Source organism: Coccidioides posadasii, chromosome 3 (assembly GCF_018416015.2).
Source record: "Coccidioides posadasii str. Silveira chromosome 3, complete sequence".
Lineage (NCBI taxonomy): Eukaryota > Fungi > Ascomycota > Eurotiomycetes > Onygenales > Onygenaceae > Coccidioides > Coccidioides posadasii.
Window position 1 is genome coordinate 3,454,569 of NC_089409.1, and position 20,339 is coordinate 3,474,907.

Consider the following 20,339-nt stretch of genomic DNA (forward strand, 5'->3'; position numbering starts at 1 on the left):
GTATGGGAGGGGAATGGGAAGAAGGGATGATCATGTCTCGTACCGGATGGCCCTCCGAAATCTGCGAGTCATCTACCTGGCACCCTTGAACGTCCACAGCGGAGGGTTCGCTAACAGGGGTACGGCAGGGATTTCAGAATAGCCTCGACCTCTCAGCGGCGGAGAGGCGGTAATTAAGTTGCTCTCGAGGCTTCACGCCATCCCTTTCACTTGCGTTAGCTTCCTCCCTTCCCACGACCTTTTTTTTTTCTCCCCATAGCATCCCTGTTCCTCGTCAATAATAACCTTAAAAACTAACTAACACGCAAAAGTCAGATCGTTCGAATCAAGCCATTTCTCAGGCCGTCGGTCTAAACACGGCGGTGTGTGCATCTTGGGACGTGTAGGCGCCCAACCCACCGCCTCCCTCCATTGGCCATTGGATTGTCACGACTCTCAGGCCGGTGGAGAACTTCAATGCGCTGTTGGCCTGCGAAGCCAGGAATTAGAAACCTGCCCAAGTGCAATGGCTCTCATCATGTAGTTAGTACATATCGGTTTATCTTGTTCTTGCGCCCTTTTTTTCCCTTTTTTTTTTTTTTTTTTTTTTTTCCTCCCCTTTCTCTCGCTCACGTTAGCGGGCCACTCTAAGTTGATCAGGCTAGAGTGCTTCAGTACTAGCCCACTGCGAGAATCCAAGATGATATCGCAATCGCGCTAAGAACCTCGGATGAATCGGATCGAATGGAATTTTAGACAAAAAGTCAATGTATGTCCTCCGTAGTCGTTTATTTTTCCGAAGCCGTGCATAACCAGTAGTTATGAACTCCTGTCAGTGCCCGAACGCGAAATGCTTGCCCAAGGCGTCTGCAATGCAGTCGAGTGCGTGCGCACGGTGGCGTATCCGAAATCATCATACTATCAATGGTTAATACTTTCCCGGCCCGTTGCAATGGCCGGCCGCTCTGTGAAGTATCGCTTCTCTCATTATTGATAAACGGACCACAAGTCAGATGTTTCGTAACTTTTGGGGACAATGACTTCACGCGCCCTCCAACCCCTCTCCCACACAACCCCCCCGGTGCATGATCAGCGCTAGGTTTCAAAATGAGTCTGTCCCATAATTTGCCAAGGTTGCCGCTAAGTCAAGTAAGTTACTTTAGTGAACTTGCCAGCCAGATTTCTCTCGGCCGTTTTTGACTGGTCATCGCTGCTATGAAATAGCCGACTGAGCTATAAGTTACGGAGCGCTGGAACGGGCCGGACGCAACGCGATATCAGGAGGCGAAAAAGAGAAGGTGGTCTTTTTGTCAACAAATGCTACGCTGGACGCAGGCGACGGGGAAAGAAAAAAAAAATTGGCCAGACTGTCCTCTTCGGATATTCTTTGTCGAAGACGGCTGAACCCGTCCCTGATGTTGGAATGATAACATTACGCATAACGCCCACTAGATCAATATTTCAACGTCGATAATTTATGTTTCAATCAGGCAAGTTGTCGTTTCATGCCTCAAAGAAAAGCTAAAAGAGCCTTTGCTGCTCAACGTTTTCCTTTGGATTCTCTCTCCCCTCTTTTCGAAGCACTCCTCAAAACGAAACAGATCGAATTGCAATCTCGAACGGTCTCACACACTTTTTCAGCGCTCCAGCCCGAGAGAGAAAGAGAGCGCCAAAAGTTTGACCGGCCAATAGGAATGCACCCTTCCTCTGGGCCGCAGGCTTAAAAAAACAAAAAATTAATATAAAATAAGAAAAGATGAAACCAATGTCATACATACGTTCGATCCCGCAGTAGTCCGTCGTTAGCCCAAGCGGAGGAACGAGAGTTATTGGGAAAAAAAAAAAAATAATAAAAATAAAAATAAAAAATAAAAAATAACGCGGAGCGAATCAAGTCTCACCTCCCGAGGTTGGAAAAGTATGTTCCTGTTCGATTGCAGGCCTCTCCCTCGGAGTATCTTTTGCGCGTTGCAACAGGATGAGATGTCATGAATATACTCTAGGCGTCATCATCCATAACCCGTTATCAACACCGGCTATGGCCATGAGCAGAAAAGGGAGCAGAGCCAGGCAGCTAGAGCTTCCTTTTTCTTTTTTTTTAACCCCCCCGATCGCTCCTAGAACGGGATATTGCCAGAAAGTTTTAAATTGGTAAATGGAGGTTCTTATGCAATTTGCAACATTCCTGAAATTTGGCCGGGAGACACAGTTTGAGGCGAGCTGAGAATCAGGTCTGCATCCTCCATCCTCTGCTGTGAGTTAATGAATTGTGCAAGCGCCCTTCCATCATCCGCTCCGATACATAAAAGCATTATGTTCGAAAATAGATAAATAAAATAAAAATTTGAAAAATAAAAATAAAATAACAGAGGAGAATGAAGCTGATTCGTAGTCCAGCGTGGTATCGATCAAAAAACGACGCATTTTTCAGGATTCAAAAGCAAAAAAAACTCAAAATTTCATTCCTAATAGTTAATCACGCTCCTGCACTTGGTCGCCTTGTCGTCTTGAATCATAAAAGGAAGAAAAAAGGGTCGAGCGTGAGAGAGAAGCATCTCGTAATATTAACTGCTGTAAGCGTGGGGCCATCGCCGGGATAGGGGATGCGGAGATCATGTCGTATCATTGGCCTTAACGGCGAGAAGAGCAGCCCGCTTGGCGCATTGAACCGCAGCCGGATCTGGCTAGCGAGGGACGCGGTGGCTGCTTGGCCCACGAAGGTTTGGGCGGTGGCATTCGCGCGAGGTCGCGGGTCGTTTCGTCCCCCGTTACCTTTCCTAACATGAGCTTTCTGGCGGGATATTTGGGAATGTAGTTTTTGAAGCTTCAAAAAAGAAAAAATAAATACAAAATAAAAATAAAAAAAAGAAAAGAGAAAAAAAGAAAAAAGAAAAAAAAAGGGAACTTCGTGGTGAAATTATGTACTCCGTATGACCAAATCGCTTGCATGCTTTCTGCCAATTTTTCTGCTTCATCCAGATTACTGTTTTCCTTCCCCGTGCGTCGTCGAGATGAGCTACCCAAAAGGAGTATGTCGAGAACGGGATATACACCCTGACTACGGGAGTAAAATTGGGGGAATCCACTTCACGATGGGCAACCAAGGTACGCAACACGCACACACACGCAACATCAGGCACCTCGTGAGGAATCACTCACGGGAAACTTGCCCATCAATTCCGATCCAGCAACTCGTTTTCCACCGGAGCGCACGCAGGCCTGCGCTAAAAAAAAAAAAAAAAGCCCGCGGAGGGGACAACTACAGCTGAATGAAAGTTGCCCGGTCCAGTCAGGACGGGAAGTCTCTCGGTGAACCTTTTTTAAATTTTTCTCCTGCAGGATCAATTGCACTGCCGGGACGAGGTGGGTGTCATTTCGATCCTGATGACGACGTTCGTCACGGCACGTCTCGAGAAGGATGGAATGTGCAGTCCATACTCCACGACTTCTCCGCGACTGTCCCCCGGGGGGGGAGAGAGAGAAAAAAAACTCCACCAGAGAGCGCGCTTTTTTCCCCCTCTCGAAAGAGGGAAGGGAAAAGAGCCGTTAGTACGATCGTCATATGATTACTTTGACGAAAGAGCCAGAAGCAGAGTAGTTTTGAGGCAGTGCAGGAGTGAGCCCAGATGGCGATGACGCTTCTCATCTCCGACAGCGCAAAAGTTTGGCGGCACAGATAAAGATGATACATAATACGACTTCGAGAAAGAAGATTTTGGATCCAGTTACGGAGTACTGATCATTCGGCAAAACAAAAGAAACGAGACCGACTCGTTATTTCCACCAATGCGTGGACAGCATAGAGTCCCGTGAGAGAGACGCAGATGGGTTACACCGAGAACTTGAGGAGACCAAAAAAAAAAAGGAAAAAGGTCGGTGGCTTGCACTGGGTGCCCCGTTTTAGTTTCCCAGAAGGGTTAAGATGGGCGGCGGGCGAGTGTTTCGGGTGCAGATGATGGGTTGTTGGGCGCGCGGATCGTAACGACGCTAGAACCTTGGCGGGCTTTCCTGCTGCCAGAGTGCGTGGCTGCAAGAAAGCTCGGCAGAAAATGGCAGCAGCAGGAGGAGGAACAGCAGCGAGGGCGACAACGGGAGTGAAGCAGAGAGAAACCGCTGGAGAACAAGTCGTGCAGAAGGCTAATTTCGTGAACGGCATTAGTTCTCTTTTCTCTCTCTCTCCCCCCCCCCCCCCCCCCCCCCCCCCCTCTCACTCTCTCTCTTTCTTCAGTGTCAGAATCATACGATAGCTATGATCCCAGCCGACGAAGAGAAGTAAGATGAAGCCAACGCGTTTCTCCGTCGGCTGATTTCCTGTCGAACGATCGAAACACAAACCATGTCCGTTGAGGCTGAAGGCGATGTCGCAGGCAAGGCAGTTATGTACGTTATACTCCATAGCGACAGTAGTTTAATCTCCACCGAAACAGTCTAAGAACCTACTAGCCAGCTAGTTAGTGAGCAGCTGGAGCAGGCCGAGGTGATCGCCTCATGGATTATTCGGTTCAGATCGATCGGAGCGCAGCACATGGGTCGATTCGTCGGAGCCAAAATGGCTTCAGTAGTGTGTGTGTGTTTGTGTGTGTGAGCGCCAGTGTGTGCGCGTGGATGGAGGGATCTGGAACTGGCGATGGCTGGCAAATGACGGGGCAAGATGTCGAGTGTCCTTTTACCTCTTTCTGTCGCTTTTCTTTCTTTTTGCCTTTTTCATCAATTCTTCCTTTTTTTTTTTTTTTTTTTTTTTTTTTTTTTTTTTTTTGCTTTTGGTCTTCGTCTTCTCTCGTGGTACGAAGAGCCCGGCCGCAACAGTTGAGATGCCGACGGCACGGGGGATACTGGTCATTAACTGGAGTATTATTGCCACCAGGGTCTAACAAAGCACCAGGTTGCAACTCTATACGTGTGTTCCATTCAAGGAGCTCACGGCTCACGGCACATAGTTCAGAGGAGCTGGAGATCTGTGTTTCTTCTCCGCGAGATGACGGACCTTTGGTCCTTGTGACGACGTTCCGCGGCTGGCATTGTAGAGAATAGCAGGGAGAGCAGACAGGTACATCATCAACAGACGAACTTTTTACCTCGGAATTGTCGAACGATAGCTCTGGGGTTGAGTTTTAGTTTTAGTGACCATGGTTCCTGGACCGCAGTCCCATGAATACGAGCCAGCGGACGACCATGGAAAGGCATGTAAGCTGGGGGCGGCTATTTCTCCGACCGCGTAGAATGCCGTGGTTCACGCATCCAGACAAGACACGCTGATAAATCCATACCCACGCTAGTTTACATATGTACACAATAGAGCTTGACGGGTGGGTTTTGTTTGAAGATATGGAGAGCTTCCCTGCAGCAGGTATCGTCCAACGTCGACAGGGAGGCTAACCCGGAGCTAGTCAGCCAGGGAGCCAGCTGTGCCTGGGCCCAGAATATCGGTCGAGACATGGAGGAACGAGCATGTCTGAACATATATACATACTTCATACATTCGAAGCAGCTGGGCTGCCAGAGATTCTACCGCAGATGGGCGGTTAGTGCCAGCGGGAGAGCGAGTATGTAACTACGGAGGTAACAGGGTAATATGTGTGTATTTGGGAATATAATTACGTGCATATCATTACACACGCGCACACAGAGTCAAATGGTTGGGATTTCTTAACTGCGCCCGTTAATATAACCTGCCAAACACCCGCCAACCTCCGTTAAACTCGCTCCCCCGGCCGCTCCCCCCGACGCCTGCCATCCACACACGCCCCTCACTTCTTCCCCCCCGAAGGCCCTTTTCTTCACCAAGTCCCATTGGCCTGCCCTTCCCCCCCGGTCCCCTGGGGCTGCCAGGCTGATCCTCGTCTACCCGTCCTCCCCCCCCCCCCCCCCCCCCCCCCGGCCCTCGCACGATCTGCAGCACCGGTTCAGCGCGCAGAAAAGCTTCCCTTCCTTCCCCTCCACCAACCCTAGCTGCCCGTTCGGATCCTACCACATCGTGCAATACAAATCGTTATATTCGATATTTTTTGGACTTAACTCTATTGTTGTCTTCTCTCTCTCTCTCTCTCTCTCTCTCTCTCTCTGCTTGTCTCTTTGTCACTCGTTGAACACACTTACGGGAGAGTACTTACCGCTGCCATCGCTTGCCGACGACCGTCTCCGTCTGCATTTCCCCCTCTCTTGCTTCTCGCCGGCCATGACAGCCATGGTTCAAGCCAGCGCGGGCCCACCAGCGCCAAAGTACACAAAGGACGATCCTCCACAGTCCCTCGACGACCCGGTGAGTAGTTATCTTGTTCATTTTGTACTTTCTGCGCTCTCTGTCTTGTGTGCTCTTGTCCCTGCGTGTCCGGCTTTGTTACTCCATGTACCATGCAGCCTTGCTTTTTTTTTCACATGGCAGAGGGGGTGGAAAAAAGAAACATACACACACACAAAAAAAAAAAAAAAGAAAAAAAGAAGGTGTGCTTGTTTACTTCTTCCCGCGAAGCCAAGAGGGGAGCGACCAGAGCGAATCATCCAGACACACTCTCGCCGGCTCTGCGGGATGTTTCATCTGAAACCAACTGTATAGTCTCTTGAGCTCTCTCTCGCTGTCTCGCTCTCACCGATATTTCGCTTAGCACCAGTCGCCCGAGAGGCGCACGCACATCCACACGGGGGGGTTACTCCTGCACAGCCTGTTTTGAAGCAAGAGGGAGTGCAGAGGGGAAAGGAAAAAAAAGAGCACACACACACAGAGAGAGCAGAGAGAGAGAGAGAGAGAGAGAGAGCAGAGACAAGCCAGCATTGAATATTCAAAGTCGATGCGGTTTCAAATACAGAGTTTCTGCAGACCACCTTGTTCCTTGGTTGGGTGACGATTCTCCCTGGTCCTGTCTCATGCTCTGCTTATTCCCTCCCTTCTCCTCTCTTGTCACTCTCTCTTACCCACACACACACACACACATACACACATTTTCTCTCTCTTTCGCACATCCTTGCTGCGGATCATAGTTCTCAGGCTAGGTCACACGTGGGGAACACAGTGCCCACCAAGCAACGATCCCAGCAAACCCGAGTCGATCCTCTCCAACAGCAAGACGATGAACATGCACACATATACTCTGTATATCATTTGATTTCACCTCTCAGAATTTTTGCTATTTTCTTTTTATTTTTACATTTTTTATTTTTATTTTTTTATTTATTTTATAATTTCTACCTTTTCCTTTTTCAATGTTCCGCGAGAGAGAGAGAGCCTGCGAGCGGAGTACCCGGCCACAACACACCCGTCGCCGCCCGGTCGCTGTTTTGGTCGTCAAACGAACACAAATACAATCAACCACCACCACGCATCGATTGGAGAGAAAAAACACAAAAGTACAAAAAAATAAAAAAATAATAATAATAAAAAAAATAAACGCACCGAGGACAGCCAAAAAAACCTTCTCACGCGCGAGGCCGAAGGAGACAAGCTCCACTGATCCTCCATCCAAGCCACCAGCCGCCCACAGCCGCCCACGGATACGATTGGGCGGTGCGCCGTTGAGCAGCAGGCCGTCGTCGCTTGGGACTGGCCCGGGTGGAGCGTTGCGAAGCTGGCCGGGCTAGACAGGGATCCAGCAGGCTGATGTTACATCCTTGTCGAGTGCGCCCCGGCATGACTCCATCGGCCCCTTCGCGCTACACGCTATCTCGCACTCTCTCTCACTCTCCTCTCCCTCGCTTCCCCCCCCGGCCCACGACGACCCTCCCTTGCGTCTCTTTGCTCCCCGCCTGAATCAAGTCCAAAACAGCCCTAAACCTTTTCTAGATCTTCGTTGGCCTTCGTTGATCCTTCTACTTAAACCTTGGCTGGCTTCTTGTTTCTGCTTACATACAGATCTTCTTTTTCTTCTTTTGCGTCTTTCTTTCTGAGCCTGTCCAGTCCTATTCTTCTTCTGCTACTTCTTCTTCCGCCAGTGTGTGTGTGTGTGTGTGTGTGAGAGAGAGAGATAAGAGAGAGCCAGCCAGGCGCAAAGAGAAGGCAAGCGACAGAGACAGCGACCGGGAACACACGAGAGATTCCCAGCAAGGTCTCCCCGTCCGTCATTGGCCCTGGGTGGCTTGCATGCACACACAAGTCTCTCACAGACACCAACAACCCTTGTTTCTCCATGATTAACACCTCCCGAGGCCTAACTTCCACCGCGCACTTTGTTTTGCCTCCACTTTCCGCAGTCCGCTTCTGATCAGAAGACCCTAAAAGCATTCCGGCCGTTAAACACTTGACGCGCGAGATCCTGTACGGTTTCATTTACTTCTAATTTCCGCTCCAGGACTTGCCACCTGTTGATAAAACCGCTCTGCTATTCCCTACTGCACCTTAATTATTACCTTGTTGTAACGGCTTTTTTCTTCTTCTTATTTTTCTTATTTACCCCAGAGACTTTCTCCGCCGCCACCAGCGCCCACCCCTGTCACCTACATCAAGGCGTTTCCCGGATTTTCCCCCCATTTATACCTTGTTCCTCCACCGTCCTTCCGCCCGTTTCACTCCATTGACTTTACATCTTTTCTTTTTTGTTTACTTTCTCTCAGCTCGGATCTTCCGCTGTGGGCCTCGCTCTCTCTATTCGACATAGCTAACTGGAGCTGGCTTTCCTACAGCGACATAGCCAGTCCTCTCACCAGAACCACCACCACCAACAACAACAACAACAACAGCAACACGCCCAATCGCTCCAGACTCGACCAGCCGGCATTGCACAGCCAAAACCAGTCGCCAACTCTTCGCCCCACCAGTCCGCCTCCGGCCTGCCGTATGGTCAGCAGCACGTCCTGGGAAACGGTCTACCTGTGCAGCGGCAGCCCCCGTACGCGCCAACTCCCCAAGAACCAGCTTACTACACGTCACACCCTGGGGCATATGCAGTGACAAGCGCTGGACACTATTCATCTAGCGGTACGCATCGACCAAAGAAAAAAGTTTCCTTTTTTCTTTTTCATCTCTGTGTGTTTGGAACTGTGCGATCAATCGTGACGAGGTTTGAGGGAAGGAATTGCGCGTCATATCTTGTCGCCGTGGTTTTTCCCTTGAGCTCTGGTCATGGAGAAACCTTTGTTTTTCTTTTTACTTTGTTTCTCTCTTCTGGGGTTATTCTCAACTCATTGGAAGCGGCCTGGTACTGACTGAGCTTAGAAGCACCCGATCTTATGGCAGCAACCGCCCAAATGCAGCGTCCTTACCCCCCGATCTACCACACTCCTCAGTCCAACTCCCCGGCGTCTGTGGCCTCTCCTCCCACCCACGATCAACATGGCCGCGGTCTCTATGGACAACCGCCCCAGATCCCACAGGGGATGTACAGCTACCCCCAATACCCACCGATGAACCCAATCCACTCCGCTCCATATGCGACGCATTCTGCCGCCCCACAACATACACAGCTCACATCGCAACCTCTCCTTGTAAGTCCACAGACAAGCGCACCACAGCTGCAGCAGCAGCATCTGCACCAACCGTCTCCACACAGCACAATGGCAGGTAGCCCGCATCTGAAGATGGAGCCTGCAGTCCCGCAGACGACAGCGACACAGAGGACGCCGTTAAACTCGTCACACCCCGCACCTCCAAATTCTTCAGCGCCAAACAGCCATCCTGGTAACCCTGGGTCGAACACCAGTGCCGCTCCCGGCCCGATCCCGGCCACGACACCCCTTGTCGTAAGGCAAGATAACAACGGCGTACAGTGGATTGCCTTTGAGTATTCTCGGGATCGGGTGAAGATGGAATATACCATCCGATGCGACGTGGAGAACATCAACATCGAAAACCTGACCCAAGAATTCAAGACAGAGAACTGCGTGTACCCACGGGCTTGCTGTAGCAAGGATCAGTACCGGGGAAACCGTCTGGTGTACGAGACCGAATGCAACGCCGTGGGCTGGGCGCTCGCGGAGCTGAACCCTTGTCTCCGCGGTAAGAGAGGTCTGATCCAGCGCGCCGTGGACAGCTGGAGAAACAGTAACCAAGACCCGCGGTTACGGAGTAGGAGGGTGCGCAGGATGGCCAAGTTGAATAATAGGAAAGCCGTGTCTGCCCAGCACGCTTCTCACCTGGCGGGTCCCGGTGGCTCGCCGACGGGAATTCCCGGCGGTGGTGCTACGCTGGGCGGCCCCCCGGCGCTCTCCATGGGAGGAGCTCAGCTTCATCACCATCACGCTCATCCAGATGGTGGTCCACCGGGCTCGGAAGATGTTAGCGGTATGTTCCACCGGATGTGATTATATTTCATTGTACAAGCAAAAACGTCCTTGTTCTTTCCCTTGACTTCTTTTCTGTCCTTTCTTGTCATCCCCCTTTTTTTTGGTCTTCTTTTGGTGGATAAAAGTGATCTTGCCTATTCTCCCTCGTGGTGGTTTTGGATGATCTGCTTTTATTCAAGAACTTCTTTCTCCCTTTGCTTAAGCCAGAGATGGCAATGTATCTGTACAATGAATTTGTGCGGTGTATCTATGCTGTTTTCATTTGCTTTTTTGATCATGGCAGCCGGTTCTCCCATACCTGTTGTTCTTCTCTCCGCACCTGTGTTCTCTTCTATGCCTGATGATTGAAATAAATCAAGCGGTCATTTCCGTGCAATCCCTGTTCATGCCCATATTTTGTCTGATTGGGACATAATGGCCTTCTTTTTTCATCCATACTTTTCGTCTTTTTGTTTGAAAAGTGGGGGTTGCTTTTTTCTTTTTTGAAATTTGCCCTACAAACCCAGAAGAAAAGAAAAGAAAAAAAAAAAGACGGAAAACGAAAACGTAGGCTAATACGACAAATTCGTATTGAGCATTGTTATAGGCAATCATGACTATACGAACGGTACTCATCGTCCATCAACCGCAACGAGCACCTTCGCCAGCCCACCAGATCTCCGCCCCAGCCACATGTTCCACGGCTACCCTTCATACCCGAACACGCCGTCCACCGCCAACGCCCCGTCCATGGCCCCTCCGCTCCGCGACACCGCCGGCATCGACCACTACGGCAAGACGGCGACGGGCGTGGCGACCTCGTCATCCTCCTCGTCAACGACGACTCGCCGGCCACACGGGAGCGAAGACGCGAACGCGGATAGCTCCGCGTTATTCGGCGACCTGCCTGAGGGCCGCCGGCGGAAGTTCATCCTGGTCGAGGACCCCCAGCGCGGGTGCAGGGTGCGCGTCAAGGTGATGCTCGACCAGGTCGACATGAAGGAGATCCCCGACTCGTATCGGCGGTCGAATTCGGTGTTTCCGCGGACGTACTTCCCCGTGCACGGCCCGTTTGGGTCGACGGTGGGGAGGGCCGGGAGAAGGTTTGTGGACGATGCGGATGGTGTTGACGGCGTGGCTGAAGAAGAGGCGACGCTAGGGCGGACGGTCGTGCCCGTGCCGATGCTAGAGGGCGAGGGCACGGTGGCAGTACCCAAGATCGCGAAGAGGAAGAGGGATAAGGAGGTGTTGCTCAATGACTTGGGGTATCGGATGAGTTGGGGACAGAGCAGGGTCTTTTCGGGACGGACGCTCTTCCTTCAGAGGGCTTGTAAGTTTTCTGGGTCCCCCCCTTTTTTTCCTCCCCTCGCCGTGGTGTGATTTTGGTTTCGAATTGACTCTTATTGTTTTCTTCAGTGGATGCGTACAGAAACAAGATGCGCAATTCTATGCTCACTGCCGGACAAGAACCCACCACCATCGCCTCGCACTTTGAAACTCGCGCTGGCAAACGCAGATGGCTGGAGCGCAGCAAACGTGACAAGTCCAACTCTCCAGCTGCCGTCGAGATATCGACCTCTGCACGAAACGCAGAGGAAGTAGAGTCATGAGGGGGAAATAAAAAGAAACAAAAGCATAGGGGCACAACACAATCTAATGGGAAGTTATGACATATCTTTGCAGACTAAGATGTACCATTGACAGAGCGAGAGAGAAAAAAAAATAACAAAAAAAAGGGGATAAAGGAAGACACGTACTTTGTTTGGGAATACAACTGGGAAACTGCATATTTTTTGACTTGTTTGTTGGTCTTTTGTTGCGCTGGGTATGGGTATAGAAATGACTTGTTTTGGAGGATACCTCGGGTTGTTTTTCATTTTCTTTCCTCCGTTTGGCTCTGTTGTCTTGTGCTCATCGGGGGCTTATATATTTGTATATGTCTCGCTGTTGTCTCCATGCTGATTTCTTCTTGGACCGTATATATTTGAGGAAACATTTTGGACTGATTTATGAAATTGGAAATGGCAATGGCATCTTTTTTGGAAGAAAGAGAATTGCAATTGTTGGATACGGACATAGAAATGAAACTTTTCCCTTGATTGCTTGCTCTGTTTTTGCTTTGACGCTGCTTTAGATAGTTAATAACTATGGGAAGGCAGGGAGATTGGGATTGTCTAATTTGTGGTACATGCCCATGGACGCAGTAAATGTGTGCATATATAAGGTGAAGCTCGCGGGCGGAATGTGGGTGTGATATGTTATTTTATATATGATGTGGTATAGATATCCACCGGATCCCGGAGTAATGTATTATTATAAAACCTAATAGTAGCTTCGAATCCATGTATAGCAACAGGTATGAGGTTAACCTTTCGGGCTGGACTTGTGCCACCCGGCTCTCCATGGGTCCCTGGCTAAGTATAGCCATGGCGAGACTCGGGTAATCCCACGAGGTATATCCAATAGACGCAGGCCGTAACCTTATTCCAACTTATATTGAAGCCAAAAAAGTGTAAGGGCACCCAGGCCCTGCAACATAATACGAAAACCAAAAGAGGGACGTGATAGGGGAGGGGGTGGGCCGGCGACAGAACAAATTTACCTCTGTCGGTCTGTAGGTTCGGAGCGTCCCTTTTTCAACGCTGTTTTAATCTTTATGGAAGTTGGTGCCAATTCCCATCTTGCAGCATGCACAGCTGAGAACCTCCAAGTCTATAGTTACTGACTGGTGGCTGAAGAATTTCAAGATCCAGAAACAAAGTACTATCTGGGTGGAATAGAAAATTCCTTCAACTCTTGAATGTGGATGAACTCATAAAAGAATAAATCAGCAAGGTGAGATCCAAGACAGGAGCGCTTGTTCCTGATTATCACGGACTTCACAAGTACATCTTGGGCTTCTTGATGAATGAGTATGACCTAGACCTGTTGATTGATCACAAACCAGTTGTGAGCATGGAAGATCTTGTGGCAATCCTCCACTAACACTGGTGCTTCCATACAGCATCTATCACCCATGAGCAGTATACAGTGCAGAATCCACTCATTGTGTTGATGATTGCCTACACCTCCTCACCTCACAACCTGGTGCACTAATGAGTGTTGATTGCCTGCAAGACTCCAATGATGCTCTCTGCTACAAGGATATTGTGCTGCGCATGATCCCTAGTCATTCTTGTCTGGAGACTTGTTGCTGGTGAATGTGATATTCCGCTGCACCAACAGCAAAAGACTAGGATTCCAAGCCACCAGGGTTGGAATTGCGCTCGCTTATATTGGAAGATGCTCGTCACGCCGTCACAACACTTAGCTTGGCAGACGTTCCTTGCCATAACTGAGCGTTAATATCCATCCAAGGCCTTCCAAATGAGGGATCCGGCCTGCGTTCGCTCAGGTTGCCGGATTAGGAGGTAAAATATTATTTTAAGCAGCTCCGTCAAATGATAAATTTTCCTCTGAGTCGACTTCAAACGGCCTGAATACCCGAATCTGTAGGAATGGCGTTGTGCCTCCTGTTGGAAGAACCAGCACGTTAGCTAGACAAGTTAAAAAGAATTCATATCCTTTTTGCCATCTATCGATTAGACCACTACATCCGTCTTGACTGCCTCAAGATGTACGAAATACTCAAGCTCATTATTCCCAGCTTCAGGGGACTGAATGAGTCACATAACTAGCTTTATTGGTGGCTGGTCGGTGACCTTGGTGAATGCTTCCAACATTGTTAGGTAATGCAGCTCAACCCATCGAACCGCGTTGATCTTGGTTCGACATTCGGAATAGATTGATTGGCACCTCTTGATGCTCTTTACTTATAGGGTCACAGCGCGTTAAAGCGCCTCAGAAATGTTGAATACGCGGTCAGGTGCCCCGCTGCCAACAACGAACGAGCGGACAGCCCCTGAAGCCAGAGGCTAGGAAGACACCTTGTTGACCCCTGGGACAAATAGCCAAAGATGGTGAACTAATACATTCGGGTGAAACGACCCATTGGAACCGATTATGACCAGGGAATTGACTGAGGGGGACCTAGCCCAACCCCTAGACCTGAAGGTTAATCAGAGCTCCAGTTGCAGCTTGAATTGGGCCAGAATACAATACAAATTATAAGGATTCAAAGAGATAACCGAAACGCAATATCAAAACTCCCGGCGAAGAAGCGAGAGATTCAAAGCCTACGTACAACAAAAATGCGACCCGAAAAATTGGAGTTGCGCGGTATATGAGAAAGGACTATAAGTAAACCTGCCTCCCTTACAGGCGCGCCGACCTATCCGGCCAGTTTCTCCGCGCTTCTTTCTTGGCAGTTCTCGTTGGCGATTTGCTCCAGGTACTTGGACGCCTTCATGTATGCGCCGCCCTTCCTGCGTTTTTCCGTGGTGAGAACTTTCCACAATCCTATCTCTAGGGGACTGACTCAAGGTACTTGACCACATTAACTTCCTCCAGTTCTGGCTCAGGGCACTCGAGCAACTTAACCTCCTCCGGTTCTGGATCAGAGCCCTCAGGTACTGAAATCTCTTCTGCCAGCTCACCATTGCAAGCTGGTTGCTCAATCCCATCTGTCCTGCCCTGGCCGTTCTTGATGCGCGTTCTTGAGAGTCTGTCACTGTATATCTCGACTAGGAGCTTCACCAGCATCCGGCTAAACGTCGGAGCCTCGCCGACATACCCTCTGAATTGGTCTTGGGCAAACAATGTGTCGTCGGCATCAAACGCATTCTCGAGTTTTCGTCTGATGTAACCACAAAACCACTCCTTGTCACCATCTTGGAGCTTCTCGTATACGATTTTCGCAATATCCAGGGCTTCGAAGATCGATACTGCATTGTCAAATTCGTTTATGCGCTCCTTTGCACGCTCCAATAGGAGAGGCAATCCGTATGCGCTAGCAGCCTGATATACAAGGATGCTTCTCCTGTATTCAGTTGCCTTGGTTTCAGCCTTCGATGAAATCGGATGCTTCAGCGTCTGATATTCATCGGTGTACAGGAAGTGCACTAGTGTGTGTCCGATATCCTCATCCAATTCAGGCACTTCAATCGTTCGATAGTCTCGATGAGACGTAAAAGAACGTTCCGGTGCTCGGGAGCTCAAATGCGGGGACTTTTTCAGGTGATGAGTTGGCACTGTATAGCGAATGCAGCTCTCTCCGACGAGGAGATAGCAGCAGTCTTCTGTATAGGGTCTAGCTCTCCGAGTTAGCAGGTACCTATGCTAGGTGAGGTAAATATGGGAGCTTACGAAAACTCAGGCCGTAGATCATTCTCATAGTCGTAGTCAGTAAGGGGCACGGCGTCATTGTTGGAGACGATGAGACTTTCAGCAACAGCCTGTGCGTCTTTGTCCTTGGACTTCTTGAGCTTTCTTTTTCCTTTCATAATTGCATCAGACAGGTGGCTAGTTGGCGTTGGGTGTTCACAGAAAACATTTCCACAGGATTGAGACGGAGGGGATGGCAGAAGGCCCCTTAAATCACCTCATCTCAAGCGGGGTAGCAAAGGAAGGGCATATAGCTGGTAAGTACCCGTGCATGAGAATTGTGCAGCCTCGTTGCGTTGTCAGAATGCAAATGGTTAATCGTGCATGTTAACTGCATACGTCCATGAATGAAAGTGGAAAAGGAGAACGGATGCTGGAGGTCTGTGTTACTATACCAGCCGTGATTTGCTATGAGCACTTATCATACGTGCGTCATCGTCCGTCGAAGCCAAACTCGGGGATCAAAGACTTCGGAATTTCAATTCATCCATGATCTAGTTATAATTAGCTTTGTTTTGAAGGAGAGAAATTCACCTACTCGCTTGAAGTATGTTGAAAGGCGCAGAAGTCCTCTAGAACGATAGGCTATGTTCAGATAGGTCCGTGGGTAGCCATGTAATGACCAAGAACTCCAAGAAACACTTGTAAATGTCTTGTTACCTATGGATTGCACCTAGATGATTCAACAGCGCTCAAACGAAGTTGATACTTTCAGCAAAAAAGTGAGTCAAGTGCTATGCTTGCATTGTCCATTAAAACCATTTACCTCTCCCTCTCTCTTTACCAGCGCCGTGGCTTCTTCAGGCATGATGATCTCCTAAGCTGTAGAGCTTCCATTCTCCGAGAAGCAGCCCGGCTCCTAGTGGTTTCTATCTCATCACAGCCGGAACACATTTTGCCAAGGGAACGCAATTCTGTACAGTGCATCCATAGTTGACTGGTCGCGCCGTAGTTATATAGTTAGCTCAGGAAAGGTTCTCCACAACTCTATCTGAGGACCACCTTTTGTTCTGAGCAAGTCCATTTCGATAAAGCCTTATGTGAAGCTAGAATTGAAGAATGGAATGCTGTTAGGGATATATTGAAGCTCCCTTTAGTTTCGCCTCGAGGCGAACAAACCAAACATATCATCTGGCGGTGAGATATATAAATGTTGGGATATATGAACCTCTGGTCCCCCGGCAATGTATTATGAGGGTGAAGAACGCCCGCTAAATAATCGAGGTGAAAGGCATCAACACATTTTACTCCGCTCGCTGCCAAGGTCTTATCAAGGTTAGGCGGTTTGCTCTGTAGCTGCATCTCTAATAGATGTACTCGTCACAAAGTCATCATTAGGACTGAGGCCACTGACTCAGCCGTGTTTGAGGATGGCAAAAATAGCAACCTATAATTAGTAAGACAGTAACAGATCTAAATATTGTTTTTGGGAGGAGCTAGAAATAACACGACAAACGAGTAAAGACGGCATCCCGGGAATGATTTGGCCTCTACTACGGAGTAGAGCACCGCGCAAACCCCAAAAACCAAAAAAGAGGTATTTGTAGACCACTGGTTAGGCCAAAGGAGAACATCTTCTCGTGGCTAGCACTAGATATGATGCAATGCGGTCGAGTTGTCGCCAGTCCTCCAATTAACTAGATACTCTGACGTATCGAGCGCCTGGATTGAGGGCCATCAAACGGGATATTCAGTTGGCCAGTCTGTAATTCTGACCTGTCACATTGAGCAAGCACCAGGACCGCAAATTGGGCACCCACGCGTGCCAGTTGTAAACTGCGTTTCGTGTGACCATCTAAAGGTTGCTTTATGAAGGTACTCCAAAGGTATTAGCGCTAACCCTTAACATCTTGTTCATATTTTGAAATCTAGCCACGCCGAACGGGTGGTCCACCGCTCTCTTACCCTTGCAAAGGCTAGACTTGATGTCGGAGAGGATCAACAGGCTTTTCCTCGTTGTCTTCTGCCAACACATGGACCTGGCAAGCGAGTTTTAGATCAACCCCGGGAACGGTAGTCCCAGACCTATGGGAAAAAATTTATTTTGTGGTGAGTTGAAGATATGAGCCCTAGCTACCCCGATGGTTCAAGGGATACCTGCTGGAGAAAAGGAATGTCCAGAGTTGGCCGTCCTAGCTTTTCATCCATAGTATTGTCTTCAATCTCTTGCATTCAATTCAGCCGGCCAGATTCGAGCTCGTCCTCATGGCTTTCCATGCCATTTACAAAATTTGGGGTGCCAACCACTCGCAAGATATTCATGCTTAAACTTACTACCATAACCATGGAGACTGGAGTCAAGTTGCCGAAAGTTGCATATTGAGTGAGAAGCCTGCATCCCTTGCATGCTTTTCGCTATTCTCTTATCATAAATTTGCTTTTTCGGCATCCGTTCTCGATAAATTCTCAAATTCCATCGGGAGGGGTTTCTGGCCGGTGTTGCGGTGGCAATCGCATCCCGTGCAGATGCTGATCAAGTAGGATCTTGAATTGCGGTCGAACGGGCATCTCCAATTTGAAAGGGGATCCCATCGCGGTTTGGCAAGGTGAGAATTATGGCCCCATTATGTTTGTATTCGAGACGATGTTCCCAAATGGCGATAGCTGGGTTCGGAATAGGGCGACCGGAAGGGCCGTCTGGTACACGCGAAGATTCTTCGGATTTGATTTGTCCAGCAGGCAACCTTCTGCGTCAACTCTCGCGCCGATTGGCTGGGCGGCGCAAAGCCGGTTGCCTCCCATACCCAAAAATTCGTTGCCCCGGATCCGCTAGCGAGTTCTAGCCATTCGACGAGGGGGCCTCACCTCGCGACTACATCATTGCCGCGTTTATCAGCCTGGGCGAAGGCGAACATAACTCCCATCAATGAAGGAAATAGGTGTCTTCTGATCTTAAATACCATGTCCATTCAACTGAGTCTCGGCCAATTCCCATCGGGTTATCGGAATGCCATAAGATGGCGATAATAACCCCCACAAAATAGTCAACTGTGAAGCAGCTTAGTCGGGCCTCTAACCTCCAGTAGTTTCACACCATTGAGATGAGATCGACTGTGTAGTAGGTCTAGAGAAAGACGGGCCATCGGCTAGAAACGAGGAATATTCCACTTTGGGAAGTGCTGCCCATTGGAGTGGTTTCATAACTGATTTGAAGAATGACAAAGCTCTTGTTGCCATTACCAGTGTTTGTCCATGATGTTACCAAACTCATCGACGCACATCCTGGTGGGAAATTCTACTCCGCCAGCGGATGTTTTAAATGGCACCCGTGTTCTTCCCACAATGCGAGGTGGTGCGATTCGAGGAGGGGGCGAGGTGGAGGGCTGGCGGTGAAGGCATGCCAAAAAAAGATGTAGACCGTCGATAGACGCTCTATAGATAGACAGAAAAGACCAATTTTATAGGAAGTATAAACTCTTCGTAAGCTATGGCGCGGATATGGATGGAGTAGCGTGGACGTATTAGATTTTGATATCGAAATCGAATGAGGACGGACGGGAACCAATGCTTCCTCTCCCCTTGATAGTATTGACGAGCAATGCGACAAAGGTCTCTGTAAACTACTCCGACGAAAAGGAACCTGAAGTCATTCCCGATCTGGTAGATTCGAGGCCCCGAGTGTTACGCGGAAAAAAAAAAAAAAGAAAGAAGAAAAAGAGATAGAAAAAGAAAAAAAGCCACGCCATCGCATCCGATGAATGCATGCGCGCTCGGAGGATTGGCGGCTTTGGTCGCCTTGTGAACTCCACAGGATGGTAGATCGGGGGAACAGAGAGAAAATGCTGAAAAGGTTCGTAGAAGCCTGGTGGAGGGTTTTGCCGTTTCTGTCGGCATCGATATCATAAGGCGTGAATGATGTTGGTCCAGCCAGAAGACGAGTAATATTCCGTAGACCTTTGAGGAGATACCAAAAGAAGATAGTTGCTCAAGCGGAATGCGGTCACTGGGCGTAGGAACCCTTGCTTGTCGGATCGGAGATTCCTGTATCTCAAGAAAGGGAAGATAGCACGGTTTTTAAATCCCCAATCACCATTTTTCTTTATGCCTTTATTTCTGACCTTTTACCTCTTATATTTTATTTTATATTTTGTTTATTTTTTCTGACTTGGGAGTTAAACACGCGACCGTTGTTGGGCTGTGCAGCATGTCTCAGTGTCGGTGTGGCGGAGTGTGAGACAGTGTGATCAGCGGATCCAGGATTCTGAACGGCAACGCAGGTAGAGGGGGAAGAGGGAGGTCCGTTTGCGAGCGAAGCTGGCCGTTCCTTGCCTTTCGTCTCTGCGATGGACGGCTCCGGAGGCCCGACGACGTGTGGCAGGCAGGCGGGTGCAGCAGCAACCTTTTATGCGGGCGCGTCAGCGAGGATACCAAGTTCAGAGGATGGAGGACAAGTGACCCAAGTGGGTTTTCCTTCTTTCGATGATGCGGAGATCGCTGCAGGCTCGTGTTCAGGGCTCGGCGTGATTGGCAGCCCCGGGGCCGTGGAGCGGCGGTTGTCATGGCGATGTCGTGCAGCGCGCCGGTGCAACGGTTTTGACAACCAACGGATTGGCCGCGGACGACAGTCGATGATGACGACGATGGCACGTTTTAAGAGTTGAGCGCACGCGCGGGTGGCGGCACGGAGCACGGAGCAGGCGTCGAGAAATTTACCTTTTGGCCTGGAACGGAGCGGCGGATGGCGAGTTCGCTCTGCCCTGGTAACCGGCCATCTCGCGAGCCTTGGAACCTTGCTTGCCGGCTCATTCACGCTTAGCTCGTCGAAACCCACCCCCCACCCCCGTCCCAGGCGAAACTAGAGCCTGGCGTTGTCCTGCGCTCATTTCCCCCTTTTGCAGGTCTCAGCATCTCGTCTCAAGACAAGATTTCTCTCATGACGAGATCTCTCATCGGTCTTGTCGCTCTCGTCA

General features: G+C 49.6%; 3 protein-coding genes across 3 annotated transcripts; 1 reads left to right on the forward strand and 2 right to left on the reverse strand.

Moving 5' to 3' along the window:
• The first annotated feature begins 5,985 nt into the window (after positions 1-5,985).
• Positions 5,986-12,291, forward strand: D8B26_006038 (uncharacterized protein). Its single transcript, XM_066125071.1, has 5 exons — positions 5,986-6,238; positions 8,590-8,884; positions 9,122-10,186; positions 10,775-11,497; positions 11,584-12,291. The coding sequence occupies exons 1-5, from the start codon at positions 6,155-6,157 to the stop codon at positions 11,775-11,777; spliced, it is 2,361 nt and encodes a 786-aa protein (XP_065981152.1). The 5' UTR covers positions 5,986-6,154; the 3' UTR covers positions 11,778-12,291.
• A 1,834-nt stretch (positions 12,292-14,125) lies between these two features.
• D8B26_006039 (uncharacterized protein) lies at positions 14,126-15,753 on the reverse strand. Its single transcript, XM_003069946.2, has 2 exons — positions 15,412-15,753; positions 14,126-15,355 (listed from the first exon to the last, which is right to left on the reverse strand). Exons 1-2 carry the CDS (start codon positions 15,546-15,548, stop codon positions 14,572-14,574), a joined length of 921 nt encoding a protein of 306 aa, XP_003069992.2. The 5' UTR covers positions 15,549-15,753; the 3' UTR covers positions 14,126-14,571.
• A 3,751-nt stretch (positions 15,754-19,504) lies between these two features.
• Positions 19,505-20,175, reverse strand: D8B26_006040 (uncharacterized protein; the record flags this gene model as incomplete). Its single annotated transcript, XM_066125072.1, has 2 exons — positions 19,505-19,768; positions 20,083-20,175. 2 exons carry the CDS (start codon positions 20,173-20,175, stop codon positions 19,505-19,507), a joined length of 357 nt encoding a protein of 118 aa, XP_065981153.1.
• Positions 20,176-20,339: the final 164 nt, after the last annotated feature.

Excerpts from the sequence above, each read along its gene's own strand:
- D8B26_006038 (XM_066125071.1), top strand. The coding sequence starts at position 6,155 with ATGACAGCCATGGTTCAAGCCAGCGCGGGCCCACCAGCGCCAAAGTAC. Across the intron at positions 6,239-8,589 it reads CACAGTCCCTCGACGACCCG|CGACATAGCCAGTCCTCTCA; the intron begins GTGAGTAGTTAT and ends GCTTTCCTACAG. Across the intron at positions 10,187-10,774 it reads GGGCTCGGAAGATGTTAGCG|GCAATCATGACTATACGAAC; the intron begins GTATGTTCCACC and ends GCATTGTTATAG.
- D8B26_006039 (XM_003069946.2), bottom strand. The coding sequence starts at position 15,548 with ATGAAAGGAAAAAGAAAGCTCAAGAAGTCCAAGGACAAAGACGCACAG. Across the intron at positions 15,356-15,411 it reads GATCTACGGCCTGAGTTTTC|ACCCTATACAGAAGACTGCT; the intron begins GTAAGCTCCCAT and ends TCGGAGAGCTAG.